The sequence below is a fragment of the Delphinapterus leucas genome, chromosome 8 (assembly GCF_059928025.1).
Source record: "Delphinapterus leucas isolate spDelLeu-1000000601 "Yukka" chromosome 8, BTC_Dleu_Yukka2, whole genome shotgun sequence".
NCBI lineage: Eukaryota > Metazoa > Chordata > Mammalia > Artiodactyla > Monodontidae > Delphinapterus > Delphinapterus leucas.
This window is the reverse complement of record NC_143136.1, coordinates 45,935,362-45,951,007: the sequence shown is the minus strand read 5'-3', so window position 1 is coordinate 45,951,007 and position 15,646 is coordinate 45,935,362. Positions and strand designations below refer to the sequence as shown.

Below are 15,646 nucleotides of genomic sequence, written 5' to 3'. Positions count from 1 at the left end.
GATGCTGCTAGGGATGCAAAAATAACAAAATTTAAAAAACTAAGATTCATTTGCTTTTCTAGGATTGCAAAATGATTTTGCAATTCATTTGATGCTGAAATGAAAGCACCTATGAGTGCAAGAGAATGAGAGGACTAGCTCCAATTGAGTAGATATATTCAAACGAACGTTTGCAAATTAATTCAATGAAGTAGGTTGATGTTAGTTGCCAGAACTCCTTGTAAGTATGATTAAATAGAGTGTCAAATAAAAAATAAATCCAGATTTAGATAAGGAGAGACCTTATTTGAAAAGATTACTGCAATAAGGGGAGTGGATGATTGTGGTAGGGAGAATATGCCAAGCATAGGATCAGCAGGCATCTCAAAGGCTAGGCAGAAAAGGGCTTTTCTCTTATAAGGAGGAATAACCAAGGCTGGAAAGAATGGGATGTGGGTGGGAAGGTAGGATGAGTGAGGATGGTACAACTGGGGACAGTAGACCAGAGAATGTTTTACTCCAAGGTCAGCCTCTTCTTAGAAGAGACTATGAAGGAAGGGTTGAGGCTGCTAGGCTGAGAGTGGGTCAGAGGAGCCTGGGGGAAGGAGAGAAGCTTAGCTAAAGTTTGGTCAAATCAAGGTAGCAGGTCTTTTGTCCAGATTGGTCAGTGGCACTAACAGTTCAGCTAATCATTAATGAAGCAAAGAATGGGAATTTGGAGGGTCAAAGTCTGGCCTTGTCCTGGATAAACAGGGGAGTGCCCTAAATCTTATCTAAGTCTTGTAGGGAAGGGTGGTTCTTTGTAGCAAGCCATTTCCAGAACACAGAGGGATGGGGGATTTCCTTAACCTTTGTTATTTTCCAGGGTCGCAGGGCTAGGGTAAAGTTCAACATGGTCAAGATGGTGATGAAGGTAAAGAGATTTCTGAGGAGAAATGTTTTGGCAGCTAGATGGGAAAGACTGGTAGAAAGCCCACAGGAAGGAAACCAGCAGATTTAAGATTACCATAGTCCCACTAAAGTTAAAAATAGGAAGTTTTGATTGTAGTCGCAGAGGCAGAATGCATTATTAACTGTGGTCAAAGCAGTATTGCGTGTATGCAAGTTTAGTGCCTCTAAGAGTAACAGTAATGCCTCTAACTGTAAGGAAAGCATAATTTTTGAGTGGAGATATTTGGAGGCTCTGTTTTTGAGGATTAGATTTCCTGCCCATCAATTCCCTCCTAACTAAGCCGCTAACATTGTGAGGTGCTCTAGATATCAGGTGAAAAGATGTGAGAAGTTTCTTCCAGGGCTGATTTAAGAACTGGTAAAAGGAATAATTTCCCTCTGTCTGTCTGTCTTAAAACAAAACTGTATAAAGTGATTAAAATGGCAAATCTATGCACATTCATAAATTCCTGATTGTTAGAATTTAATATAAAGATAAAAACTGCTTACCATACAAAATGTCAAAAAAAAAGATCATATTAAAGAAGACATTTAAATGAAAAAATCCTTTCAAGTGAAATACCCTAATAAAAGGAAGAAAATTTGAAACTGAAGTAAAAATTTTTATATTGTTGCTTTGTCTGTAGAGATCAACTGAATCTTAAAACAATATATATTTTACAAATTCTAGTCTTAAAATCCATTGTCTTGAGTCCTAGACTATAATAGCATTAAATGAGCAGTCAAGCTGTTTTATTCTAGTCTTTCAAAGGAATTCAGACAGTTTTGCCAAAGATAATGTTACCTCAGTAATGGGATCCCACAAGTTCTCACTCACAGGATATGGATATCAAAGTGTTTGGTGAAATGACGAAAACAGCAGGTCTAAAAAGATAATTCTTTTGTGTACAATCAAAATAAAAAGGAGAGACAGTGTATTGTGAGTTTTAAAAAAAGGGGAGAATGTTGAGTAGGATTTGTACAAAGAACTTCAAAGTCTAACCTTTAAAATGAAGCTAAACCTAGGTTACCTTTAGGTCCACATATAGGAGAGCCATGTGTATTCTTTTGTAAATAATGTTTGTTTCAATATTTTGTCTTTAAAAATATTTCTCTTAGCATAATTTATTTATTGTGATTATTTCATTTTAGAGAAAGGTAACTGACCTCCCATTAAGAACATAAGATAACCCAGGGAGAGAAATAGTTCATCGATCGTTGGTTGAAGTTCTCATGAAAAATCTCGATCTAGTTATTGAAATACACTGCTATAAGCCTGCCAAAGTATAGCTCAGGATTTTATAGACACTTGTGGAAGTATATTGGGATACTCATCATACCCCTGGGATTGCTCAGGTGGTTTGAGATTTCCGCTACATCTCCTTCCCTGGAGCTTTCTCTCTTTTGGTTGAAAGGGCACAACCTTATTCTGGAGGGGGCGAGTGGTGGCGGCACCACCAGGCTGATACTCAGTCCCTGCACGGAGTTCTGTGGTATCCCAGCTTTGCCATAATTATTGTCTGGATACTACTGCACAATGCTTAGCTCTGGAAATGACTTTTGAATATACTTCATTCAAATCCTCTTACAATAGAAAATGTTATTGTTAGAATAAAGTAGTTCAAATTTCATAGCTTTCAGTGTCAGTAAGAATAGGCTGTATGTGCCCATTTTTCTTTTTGATTCATTGTAGCCTTTATTTTGACTTCGCTCTTGGCATTGGAAGAAATTCAGGCCCTTTTTATTTTGTTGCATAGACCTGGTATTTCCGGACCTTATATGTCAAGGTTTTCTCATATATAAGCCATTCTGAAGAGTTGGCCACATTATCAAGAGCTAAAGCTGTCCTTAGACCTTCCTCCCCTCCTAGTCAAGGGTGCTGCACAATAGTCTAGTTGGGAGCCTCAGGGAGGGCCGGTGGATGGCTCCCAGAAGGCGATTAGCAGTGTGGCTAGGAGCCCTCTGCTCTCATCAGCATGCGCCACAGGTGCTCTGCCCTACAACCTGAACCCCTTCCCCCCGCCTCACCTTTAGCCTTTGCCCATTTGGGAAGTGACTGTTCACATACACTCTGAAGCTGCCCCTCTGTACGAAACAGCCATTCCGTGCTTCCTCCTCTCTCTTTCAGGGGTATCTACCTCTTTTATAGGGCTCCTCCCTATCCATGGAGCCCCATACCCATTCTCGCCTACCTGTCAAAGATGATAAGTTCATTGAAGGCAGGGACCATGTGCTACTTATTTTTACTTTTCCACTCCTATAATGCTTGTCGAATAACGTGGTCTTGAAATGTATCTTTTGGAAGGGCGAAGGATTTTTTTATGAGTGTTAAGAGATACGGGTCAGTATTATAAAAAAATGAAAATAACGATAAGCATTTATATCCCAAGTTAAGGAATTTCAGAACATACTAATGCTGCTATTTCTTAGTAAATTATAAATGTATAGCCTCTTAAACACGTATCATGTGACTTCTCCTTCTGTGAAATGTCTCAGTTTGTGCACTGGTTAGTTTTCTTGGCTGCACTCAGTAATGATCTACAAAAGCAAAGAGCCCTTTGCAAATTAGTCCTACAATACAATGAAGAAGAATATTATAAGATGTCTTACAATTGGGAGTTTTAAGCAGAGAACCTTTACAATAGACACTAATTAGATCCTTAAGAGTGTCAAAAATGAGCTGAGTTCTCCCAGGAGGATTTTGGAAGTTTCCTTTACCATGGCAAGCAATGAAGTTGCAATTGTTAGCAACTGCTTTAGAGTATTTAGCAATGTGGAGGAGTTAATGCAGGATCTAAAATTGTCTGACATCATGTCAGGATTACCTTCCTGGATTATATATTCAAAAAGCACACAAAAGTTTTGAGTAAGAAAATGCATCTTATTTGCATTCACACGAGAAAGAACTTTTTTTTTTAACTTCACCTAATTTACCATCCTGCAAAGAACTAAACCTAATGATTAGTCTTCATTATTTTAACACCATCTCTGATCTCTTAGTGAACAGGATTTTAAGGTGATGTATGACATATTAATGTGAACCATGTTTTAATCAATACTGAGGTTTTTTTTTTCTTTTAACCTTGAAAGAATTCAAGGAAAATTTGATATTAAATGTACTTATAAGGATAAAAATGAAATTCAGAGCCAGCTGCTTTACAGCTTTTAATATTCATACCATATAGAGTTTCTTTAGTCATAACAGTGCGACAGTTTTTTAAAACAAGAGCTTGGGCAGCAGGTTGCAAAGCAGGAAACTGCCATTCATTAAAAAGTCGCCCTAAACTTCTTCTAAACTAAATTATAAATATCTGTGGATTTCCTTTGGTAAATAGTTTTCAAACTTGGATATGCTGGATTTATTTTAGAAAAATGATTGTTGGCTTCAAACTTGTTTTAAAATTAGGCCTAAAAAGGTTAAATTTATAGAGTAAATGAATACCAAGTGGCCTCATGGTGTTTTGTCAATGGGATTACTGATTTTTACTTAAAATATGGGATAAAAAGAATTCATCTAATGGCATCTGCTATTAATATTTATAATGTATTTAAAAATTTTTATTTGGAGATTTAAAACTCCCAATTGGCTTTAAACTTGGAGTGGTAATATTTCAATACATTATGAATAATTTATGAAGTATGAGTTTTTTCCTTGATCATGTTTAAATATTCCATTTGTATTTTGAATATAGCCAGACTTACTTGCCTCTGGATCCTTAAGAAAGATAAAAGCAAAACTGTATATAATTTTTTATAAAGAAATTCAAAATGGGCCTTAGGAAAAAAAAATCACTCTTACCTTTCCCCGTATATAATTAGATTATCTGTTTCTTCTTGATCAAGCTTTGATCTTTTGCATACTTTAAAGATGTTGCTCCTCTGTCTTCTAGTTTGCAGGGTTTCAGATGTGAAAACTGCTGGCACCCTAATCTTTGTTCCTCCGTAGTTGTCTTTTTCTCTGGCTGCTTTTAAGATTTTCTCTTTGTTCTTAAATTTGAGCAATGATTATGATGTGTCATGGTGTTGTTTTCTTTTTGTTTCTCATATTTGGGGTTTAAGCTTGTTGAATCTCTGGGTTTATATTTTTCATCATTTGAAAAATTCTCAGCCTTTATTTCTTCAAATATTTTTTTCTCTCCTCTCCTTCAGGGACTATTCAACCACTTGAGGCTTTTCCATAATTCAGTGATCCTCTGTCTCTCCCTCCCTCCCTCCCTCCTTCCTTCCTTCCTTCCTCCTTTCCTCCTTCTCTTCCTTTCTCCCTTCCTCCCTTGCTCCCTCCCTCCCTTCCTTCCTTCCTCCTTTCCTCCTTTCCTCCTTCCCTTCCTTTCTCCCTCCCTCCCTCCCTCTGTTTCTTCCTTCCTGCCTGCCAGCTAGACTTTCCTGTGTTGCATTATAATTTCTATGTCTGTGTCTTCAATTTCACTACTCTTTTCTTCTGCAATGTCTTACCTGCTGTTAATCTCATATAGTATATTTTTTACTTTATACATTGTGGTTTTCATTTCTAGAAGTTCTATTTGGGTGTTTTTTTGTATCTGTTTAATCTATCTCCTAGCTTCTTGAGCATATGGAACATATCTAAATGTCCTTGCCTACCACTACCATCATCCAGGTCATTTGTAGATCAGTCTTGATTAATTTTTCTTCCCATTGTGGATTGTATTTTTCTGCTTCTTTGCATGTGATATATATATATATATATATATATATAGCCATACACCCCCCCCACACACACATTTTATTGCATACCAAGTATTGTGAATTTTACCATGTTGGGTACTAATTAACCTTAAAATCCTTTTGAGCATAGTTTGGGATATAGAGAAGTTACTTGGAAATAGTTTGATTCTTTTGGGTCTTGTTTTTAAAGATTTGTCAGGTGAGGCCAAAGCAGCATTTATTCTAGCCTTAATTTTTCCCCACTGATAAGGTGAGACTCTTCTTAGTAATCAAACTGAAGTTCTGTGAATTCAAAATTTTCCTTCCTTGCTGTTGGTTCTTGTGTGAGCTACAGGCACTGTTCTCTCTAAATTTTGTGGGTGGCTCTTTCCTCAGTCTTGGGTCATTATCATTACTCAGTTCAATTGTAAGAAGGATTTTTTGCAGGTATCTTTAGTGCTTTCGGTAGAGTTCTTTCCTCTCCAGTGCTCTTGACTGCAAAATAGGCATCTTCTTTTCACCACATTCTCAGCAATATCTCCAAAACTCAGGGAGATTTCTGGGGTTCAACTGAGTTCCACCTCCCTGGACCATAGTCTGGAAACCTTCTCCATGCATTAAGCCAGGGAAGTCATAGGGCTTACCTTATTTGTTTTTCATCTCTCATGGATCACTGTCCTTTGTTGCCTGATGTCTAATGTCTTAACAGTCATTGTTTCATACCTCTTGTTTCATTTTTTAGGTGTTTCAGATGGTAAGAGAAATATAGCCTCTGTCTTGACCAGAAGCAAAAGTGTCTAAATAAATCTACATAGCTAAATTTAATATATGGAAAGGTGTCAACACAAATTTCTGAGGAAGTTTTGGATTATTTATTGAATGATAGTGGTTCTTTTTCATTGGGAAATCAGTGTATGTTTTCATACCATATAGCACTGTTAATCTTAAAGAGTTTTATATTTTAAAAACAGGATTATAAAAAGTATAGCACATGCAGATACACACAGAGACACACAATATTCAATAGTCAATCCCGGGGAATGTGAAGTTGAATGAGTGTTGTCATATAACTGATGGCCATGTAAATTGTTACAACCCCTTTATGTTTAGTTAAAAAAAAAAAAGAAAACCTAAATAGTAATACTTTATACCTAGTGATTTTTACTCTGGGATGCTATTTTATGGGAAAAATGAATAAAAGCTAATTTTTATGTAAATTATTCCCTTTGAATATATTTAGCTAAAATTTAGAAATAATAGTTGTTTAATGATAGGGCAATGATGCATCCATGTGTATATAGTCACCAAAACAATCTTTACAAAAAGTTTATCCAAACAGGAAGATTTATATTATATTGTAAATGGAAGTAAAATCGGTTTATATAGAACTTATATTTCTTAACTTATTAATGTGTTAAGTTGATAATGACATATATCTTATTATGTCAACCGTAGAGTGCATTAAAAATGTATTTTTGTTGTTGTTTTTAAATTTATTTATTTATTTTATTTATTTTTGGCTGCGTTGGGTCTTCCTTTCTGCGTTCGTGCTTTCTCTAGTTGCGGAGAGCGGGGGTTACTCTTCATTGTGGTGCGTGGGCTTCTCATTGCGTTGGCTTCTCTTGTTGTGGAGCACGGGCTCTAGGCACGCAGGCGTCCGTAGTTGTGGCTTGCGGGCTCTAGAGCGCAGGCTCAGTAGTTGTGGCGCACGGGCTTCATTGCTCCCCGGCATGTGAGAACTTCCCGGACCAGTGCTTGAACCCTTGTCCCCTGCATTGGAAGGCGGATTCTTAACCACTGCACCACCAGGGAAGCCCAAAACATGTATTGTTATACATTAAATAGGTGTAAGTATATTGAATGCCGACTTAGTGCCATGCACTGTACTATATACATGGGCATAGAGAGGGGAAGTAAGATCTGTTTTACAAAGAAGTGTAGAGTGCCATAGGATCAAATAAATAGGCTAAAGAATGGTGTTTGGAAAGTGAAATTATTGTTTTTTAGTTACATTACAAGAATGGCTTATCTGATATTCATTGACATTTATATCTATATGTTTTGTGAGCAGGCAACAATCCTTCTGGTGTTTTAGAGTCATAGAATTGTACTGTTATTTTATACTCTTCTTATTTGGCCTACTGAACTTTATACAATTATTCTAAGGTTTATTACTTTCTGTCTATATGTCCCCAAAGAGTTTATATTATATTGTTCTTAATTTAAAAAGCACAATATTATTTAATTTCATGGATTTTAAAATTATATAGTATTAAATGCCTTTATATTTTATGGGCTGCTATTGTTGAAAATGCCTACCTAAAAGTGATGAGATTTGGGTAGTGAAAAGGCATACTGAATTTGATCTGCTGATTAATAGACATCATGGTATTGGTCTCTTTATTCTTCCAGAGAAATTGAATCTTACATTTGGATACATTATATTCCTTTTCTGCTAGTTTTTGATCTTCACTTATTCCTTGAGGATATGATCAATTAATAATCATGTCTGTTATGTTCTAGGTGAAGAGTAACTCTTGGGAGAATACAGAATATATTTTGTCCTTATTGTATTTCTTTGCATCTTGCAGAGTGCCTGGAACTGGAGATCAATAAATTATTTCTGAGTGAATGAATATATTAATTGTAGAAAATGAAGTCATTTTAATTGTTACATATATATATATATAAAATAGTAATATCTTTCATACCATAGAAAATAAACCATGTTATATTGTTAATATACATGGAATAATTATCTTGGCATTCTAATTCTTAAAATGTATTCTCTACCTATCTTGTATTAATAGCATATATCATGAGAAGATGAGTAAAGTATGGGGTGAATAACAGATTGATATTATTGTGTCATTATCTAAGTCTACTAAACAGTACCTAGTAATATTTTATAATTCAATTAACTATTTTAATTTTTCTTGGGAGTAGAAGTGCAAGGACAGAGATAGCAGTAATTTCACTGCAATAACAACTTTATGATAAAGATTAATTTCTCTGCTGTGCTTCAGTTGCTATGTAGATTTATGGAGAGTGTACGGACTGAATGTTTGTGTCCCCTGCACATCCATATGTTGAAGCCCTCTCCCCCAGAGTGCTAGTATTTGGAGATAGAGCCTGTAGGAGCTAATTAGGTTTAGATGAGGTCACAAAGGTGGGGCCCCAGTGATGGGATTAGTGTCCTCATGAGAACAAGAAGAGATAAGAGTGCCCTCTCTCTTTCTGTCATGTGAGGAGACAGCCAGAAGGTGGCTGTTTACAAGCCAGGAAGAAGGTCCTCATTAGAACCCTACCATGCTGGCACCCTAAAGTATGACTCTCAAACTTCCAGCCTCTAGAACTGTGAGGAATAAATTTCTGTTGTTTAAGCCACCCAGTTGATGGTATCTTGTTATGGCAGTCTGAGCAGACCAAAATAAAAATTGTTACTGAGAAGTAGGGTGCTGCTGTAACAAACACCTAAAAATGTAGAAACAGGTTTGGAATTGGGTAATGGGGGGAAGCTAGAAGAGTTTTGAAGTGCATGCTAGAAGAAACCAAGAGTATTTTGAAGGGATTACTAAAGACGATTCTGGTGAGAGGAGAGCTGGAGAGGAAGTTTCCATCTTCTTAGAGAATACATAGATAATCATGAACAGAATGTTGGTAGAAATCTGAATGGTAAAGGCCATTCTGTTAAGGTCTCGGAAAAGTGGAACATGTATTTTGAACAACGGTGAAAAAGTGATCGTTGTAATAAAGTGACAAAAAACTTGGCCAAATTGTATTTGTGTTCTAGTGTTTTGTGGAGGGTAAAACTTGCAATCTATAAAATTGGATATTTAGCTGAGGGGATTTCTAAGCAAAATGTTGAAGGAGGGGCTTGGTTCCTTCTAATTGATTACAGTAAAATGTGAGAAGGAAATGAATTTGTTAAGCAAAAAGTAATCAGTACTTAAAAGATTTGGAAAATTCTCAGCCAATCCATATAGCAGAGAACACCAAAGGTATGGCCAAATAGCCCTTTGATGAGATTAGTATCTATGTGAATTGCAGACCTAATCAGCTACTCTAGCAAAACATTGCCAGTTTCAACTGAAGAAGATGGAGATGGGATGAAATAAAGAACAGCTTTTGGATTTCTTAGATCCCACAGGACAGGACCATACAGCTATTTGGCTGTGAATGTGCACTATTCTTCAAGACTAGGAATGAATGATCCTGAATGTGACTCGGAGATCATCAAGGCTCCCTCCTTGGCTTCAGGGGTGGGGAATGGGAGGTATGCCATTGCCTTGGTTTCAACAGATAGGCAGCAGCTGTCTGGAGCATCATGGGACACAGGGCTGCCAAGCATAGCCTGATTGGGGGTGGGGGGCATGACCCCCATTTATATCAGAAGACTTCTGTTTATCCACCACTGCTGTTAATGATAACCCAAAACATTACCACACTTCTTGCCAACAAGCTCAGGGAAAAGTTAACCTTCTTTATTCTTAAATTTGAAGGTAAATATAATTAGTGAAAGATGTATAATAGGATAAAAGACAAAAGTTAAGGAACTTTGGAGGAATTTCATTTGATATATTGTTCTTATCTGCTGTGCCACTCATAATATTGAGTATTACGTTTATTCTTACCCATTGTCCTTCAGGATATTTTGAAATATTGTTTTTAAACATCTAGAAAATTTAAAAAGACTTTGTGATTAAAATAATTTACATAAAAGAGGTTGATCAACATTCCTTTATTTATGCTTTACTATTTTCTTAATTTTATAGGATATAAAGTGTGATTGAACTGAACATCTATTTGGTTGATCCTCATCATGAACCGTGCTTTTAGCAGGAAGAAAGGTAAGTGTGTCCACTAAAGACCTGGCAATCATTTCAATATTACTGTTCAAATCAAGCAGAGATGTTAAGAAATCACTTTTTCTGATTATCAAACCATGTGACTCTAGAATGAAGTTAGAGTTGCAAAAAATAAAGTTATCTGACTTAGGAAGTTAGTCCTAACTTCACTTTTCATAGCCATAGTACTAAATTCCCTGAGCTTACATGGGCTATAGTGTTTTAAATTCACTCGTGTGTGTGTGTGTGTGTGTGTGTGTGTGCATGCACTTCACTTTTTAATTGAATAATGAATAAGGATTCATGATAGGTGAATTGATAGCAAGAGGCCAAATAAATTTGTTATTAATTTTAAAGTAGGAATTTAAAATAAGTATAAATATATCGTAATTATCAGTACAGAAATTTTTTTAAGGGGCAGGAAAACATGGCATTTGGCAAAATATTTCTTGATACACTCATAGGAAAGATAGAAAAATTTGATAGTTTTATATAGTTCAGTAAAGTTAAAATAATGTATCCTTGCCATTCTAGAAGGAGTTCTCTAGTGGTGGGCACAGGGCTCTCTCCTGTTTAACATGCTGTCAGTGACCTGGGAGAGAATACTTAAATGATGCCACTCAAGTTCTTAGGTGATTGAAAGTAGGAAGAGATAACTGATGTGGTAGGATTACAGGCATATGGGGGGGAAATGACTAGTTAGGTCATATTCCACACTGTAAACTTAATAAGATATTGTAAATTGCCAAACATGGGTCCAGAACCTCTAACACTTCTATACTTATTTATATATTGTCATTATTTGGAAGATGCACCTTATTGCTGTGTGGGTAAAACATGGCTGAAGAATAAAGTCATCAGTGTGGTTATCAAAGGTTCCAGTTCATTTTCTAATGGATGAATAATGAACAGTCTTGAACCAGGAAATAGATTAATTGTTCTACTCCATGACCTTAGTCACAGTGTGTTCTTGCTTTTAAGGATGAATTGACACACTGTAACATGCCTGGTTGAGAAAGGCTGAGGTGACTTCAGGACTTTCAACCATGCAACAGGAAGCATGGCTGAGAACCCTTGGTGTGGTCTTGCAATTTTTGAAGACCTATGAATGTTTGAATGCTGTCATTTGTTCATGGAACTAACTTTAATAAAGGACAAATGGGTGTAAATTATAAGGTCATTGATTAAATGTAGGAAAAAAATTCCAACAAAATTGTGCCAAAGTATAACAGAATTATTCAAAGTATTACCTTTATTTTTTACTGAAATGAGAGGTGTTCAAACATTTGGATGTGGTACAGAGGATTAATGTATTCAGTAGGGATTTAGGTAATGTGAAGAACTTTCAGGCACTTTTCAACCCTGGGAAACTATGAATTTATTATTTTACTTATTTTTCAGAATAAGAGGAAGGCAAAATGACATTTATTGTGGTCTGTAGCTTGCTTCTGATTTAAAACATATACCAAAAATAAAATCATGCTTCTTTTTATTCCCTTTACTAGTAAAAAATCTAGAAATAATTCTCTGATATATAGAAGTATTTTTACTAAGACAATAAAAACCTTACATCACAACTCATCACTTTAAACACACTATCTTGTTTTTTAAAGACAATTCAATATCTTCGCTTCTTTTTATTTGCTTAGAATTACCTTTCCCATGGTTTTAAAATTGAAACTTCACATTTCTAATTTACTCTTTATTTGAAGGGGATTTGGAGTGGTTTTTCCCTGAGAAATCCCAAGTGTTGGATAGTAAGATGAGTAACTGGCAATTGTATATTTGTCTCACTTGAAGACAGTGGGAGTACAACCATGAGGAAAATCAGAGTGATCTAGAGAATCAAGAAGCAGAAACTTGTTATTTCCTGCTTTGCTGCATTCTCTTTAAATTTCTTTTGACTTCTCTTATTTTTCAAGTCTAGTGATTACATATCAGAAAATTTTTGATCAGTATTTCACTCCAGTTCATTTAGAACCTGATGCCGGGAAGTTCTACCTTAAGTTCACCAGTCACTTCACACTCTCTCATTTATTACAGTTGTAAAAAGAAAACTTCTTGGAGCCTGTGCTCCTAGTTTCAACCAGTAGCACTATTTGTTGAATTTTAATTTGAGATGTAAAACTGGAATTTTATCAGAGAATTCATATACTTGACCATCAGGAACTGTAATTATAGCCCTAGAGAATATATAATTCAAGTCATCTTTCCAATAACTAGCATCAACATACACTGTACTGTACTCTAAACAAAACAAGATCGTCTTTTATCTTTAAAAACTTATCTCTTATTTCATAGATATCCAATTTACTTGGTTATTACATGCAACCTTACTGAATCAGAAACCCAAGGAAAAGATTATCTTAAACCTAAACATAATTGTTTTTTTTTCTCTTTTTATTAAATCTCCCAATTAGTAATTTGGTATTCTTTGATTGAATTGTCCAGGCACTTCACTGATTTTCTTTGCAAATGCTTTAATGGTTATTAGAGTTGCTCATAGGGTCTGAAAAAAACTGAATGTACTAGAATTGCATCATTTTGGACTATTTTGAAAAGCTCTGTAAAAATTATCTAACCCCAGATTCATAGATTAAATTTAATTAATGTTTTATAGCTTCTTTCTTTCCCTATGTTAGCTTTCTTTTTGAACTTTTAAAATCTTATATTCTATTTATTATGTCAAAAATTAATCGTTTAGTTAAAAAAGCATAAACGTGATTATTCAACTAATTACACTTTATGTTCTTTAACTTATCAGTTGATATAGTGATGAGTAGAAATAATCATAGTGCAAAGCAGTTAAATTTCAATAGTTTTTAAATATTTTCCTTTTCATGAAAATTTTATTCAAATGCATCCATTCATCCATCAATATTTAGTTTTAAATTAATATGTTGAAAGTCGTTTTTTTCACTATTTTAAGCTCTGGTGATACAAGAATAATGAAGTTTACTGCATCTTTCTAGATGAACTCTTAATCTAAATACATTTGAATACCTAGATTTATTGACCCAGTAGTCAGAGTGGTTTGACAGCTGTCAAATATTTTTGAAATGTTGGCCTTTCCTTTTATGTGAATGTTCACTATTAAGTCAGTGATTATAGTTTAATATCAAGAAAGGGAACACATTCTAGAGTGCCTGTGTTCCTGTTTCGTCACCAATTCTATGTATCCAGTATCTTTTGTGGGTCCATATAGTGACCAAAGACCATCATCTGTACCCTTTCTTCAAGGTCAGCCACATCTATATGAGTTAACATATAGTTTTGTCCTGTCAGTTTTTTCTTTTGCCAAAGTATAAATTAGAATGACATTAAGGACTCATTTTGGAAATCCTTCAGGTTTAATAAGTGTATTACCCATACTAGAGGTATGTAATGAACAACCATTAAATCGTCAGCACTTGGTGTGTGGATGTAGATTTTTTGTGATTGTAGTAACTGCAGCTTATCCGCTGGTAATTTAGTATTGTGATTATTTTAGTCTTTCACCAGTAACAGCTAGATATACCTAACCTCTTTCTAAGTTACTGCAATACGAGACTATAACAAAGGCAGTGTCATGAGTTTTCAAATAATAGTGTTTTAGGGGAGAAAGCAGTTATCCCTCTGCTTCAGGATTGGAATGAACCATCGGATTCAAACTGTAGTTAGACTTTGCATCCTCCTGAGCTATGCTCTGTGTCTTGGAAAAGAAGACATGAGAAGAATTGAGTTAAGGGGTAAAAAAAAAGGAACTAGATATCTTTCTAGGTTTTCTGAAGGCAGATCTTTGGTGTTTTTATTATCTTGGCATACAGCATTGTGATAAATTTATTTTAATATACAAGAGCAAGACTATATTCCACATCTAAGTACAAATTATTCTTGAATTAACCATATCACTATCCAGTAGCAATCATAAAGAGAAAACTATAGTTAAAATGAAAATCCATACAAGAAATAAGAGTTATACATTATTGTCACTGTCAGTATGTCAATACCACTTTTTGAAGCCTAGGATGTATTGCTTCTCAAAATATTTCACCCAAGTACGGCTGTCACATATCCACTTCAGTAATCAGAAATAGCCCTAAAATTCATCAGGGGCACAGGATTTTATTGATCCCTCATGTTTTGTCTTAGAAATCCTTGTGAATATTGCATTGAACCCCATAAACATATTTAATATATACTGCATTATCCTTTGAATGGTTTAAAATAATTAAAATTCCAGGAATATATGCCATTTTCTCTATGTCTTCACATTCCTCCAGTTTGAGAACATATTAATTATACCAAACTAGTTTCTGTTAACATCATTTTTAAATGTTCTGAATTGAATGTTGAAAATGCTTTGTTAGTAATCTGATATTTTCTTTTAGTGTGTACTTATTTAATATTTTTCATGGTAAAATATATGTCTGATTTTATTCTATTTATAATATTGATTCTAAATTTTTAAATTCTCATTAGGAGTAAAATATTCACAAAATTCCACTTAAGACATAACATATTTGAAGATTGAGAAGTTTTACTACAGACAAATGCAGTTTGTAAAAAATCAGCAAATTAGATTTGTGTAAACATTAGCATGTTTTGCTTTTTTCCTGCTTATATGTTCCACAAAATATTTTTGGAAGATATGTGGAATATATAAATCAAATTCAAAAATTGAATGAAAATTTTATTTTCTATTTCTATCAATAATATACAATACAAATTACTTTCGATATCTTCTATTTTTTTTAACATCTTTACTGGAGTATAATTGCTTTACAATCTTCTTTTAGTTACTTTTATTTCTGTTATTCTATTACACTAATTTAAATAGTGTAATAATTTCAAATTACTGCATTTAAGATTATTTATATCCAAAACTCCTGATAGTGGACCCTCAATCAATGTTTCTCTAAATTGAGGCTAAAAAATTATCCTAATATTATATTAATTTTTAAATGAATTTAGTAGATTGATTCATTTCAGCTTTATATAAATGCAGTTGTTAGTTTAATGTTAGAATTTCCCGTTACTAAATAGTTCATTCTTAATACTAAGGAGTAGTAACAGTCATGAGAAAAGAGCAGATTACTATTTATTGAAAAGGGAATTAAGAAAAATAACCTGTTATTCATGAGAGTATCACATGAAATAAGAAAAATAACACATAATTATTCACATAATTGATATAATTACTCATAGCCCAACTGATACTCTTTTAATATTGTTTAAAAACTCAAAAT

General features: G+C 34.4%; 1 protein-coding gene across 1 annotated transcript in view; it reads left to right on the top strand.

The window, feature by feature from the left end:
- The window catches only part of GULP1 (GULP PTB domain containing engulfment adaptor 1), a 271,691-nt gene that overhangs the window by 155,373 nt on the left and 100,672 nt on the right, over positions 1 to 15,646 (top strand). Inside the window, exon 3 of the mRNA XM_089916579.1 lies at positions 10,347 to 10,421. Coding sequence (XP_089772705.1) covers positions 10,394 to 10,421 — 28 coding nt within the window. The 5' untranslated portion in view covers positions 10,347 to 10,393. The remainder of the gene's footprint in view (positions 1 to 10,346; positions 10,422 to 15,646) is intronic.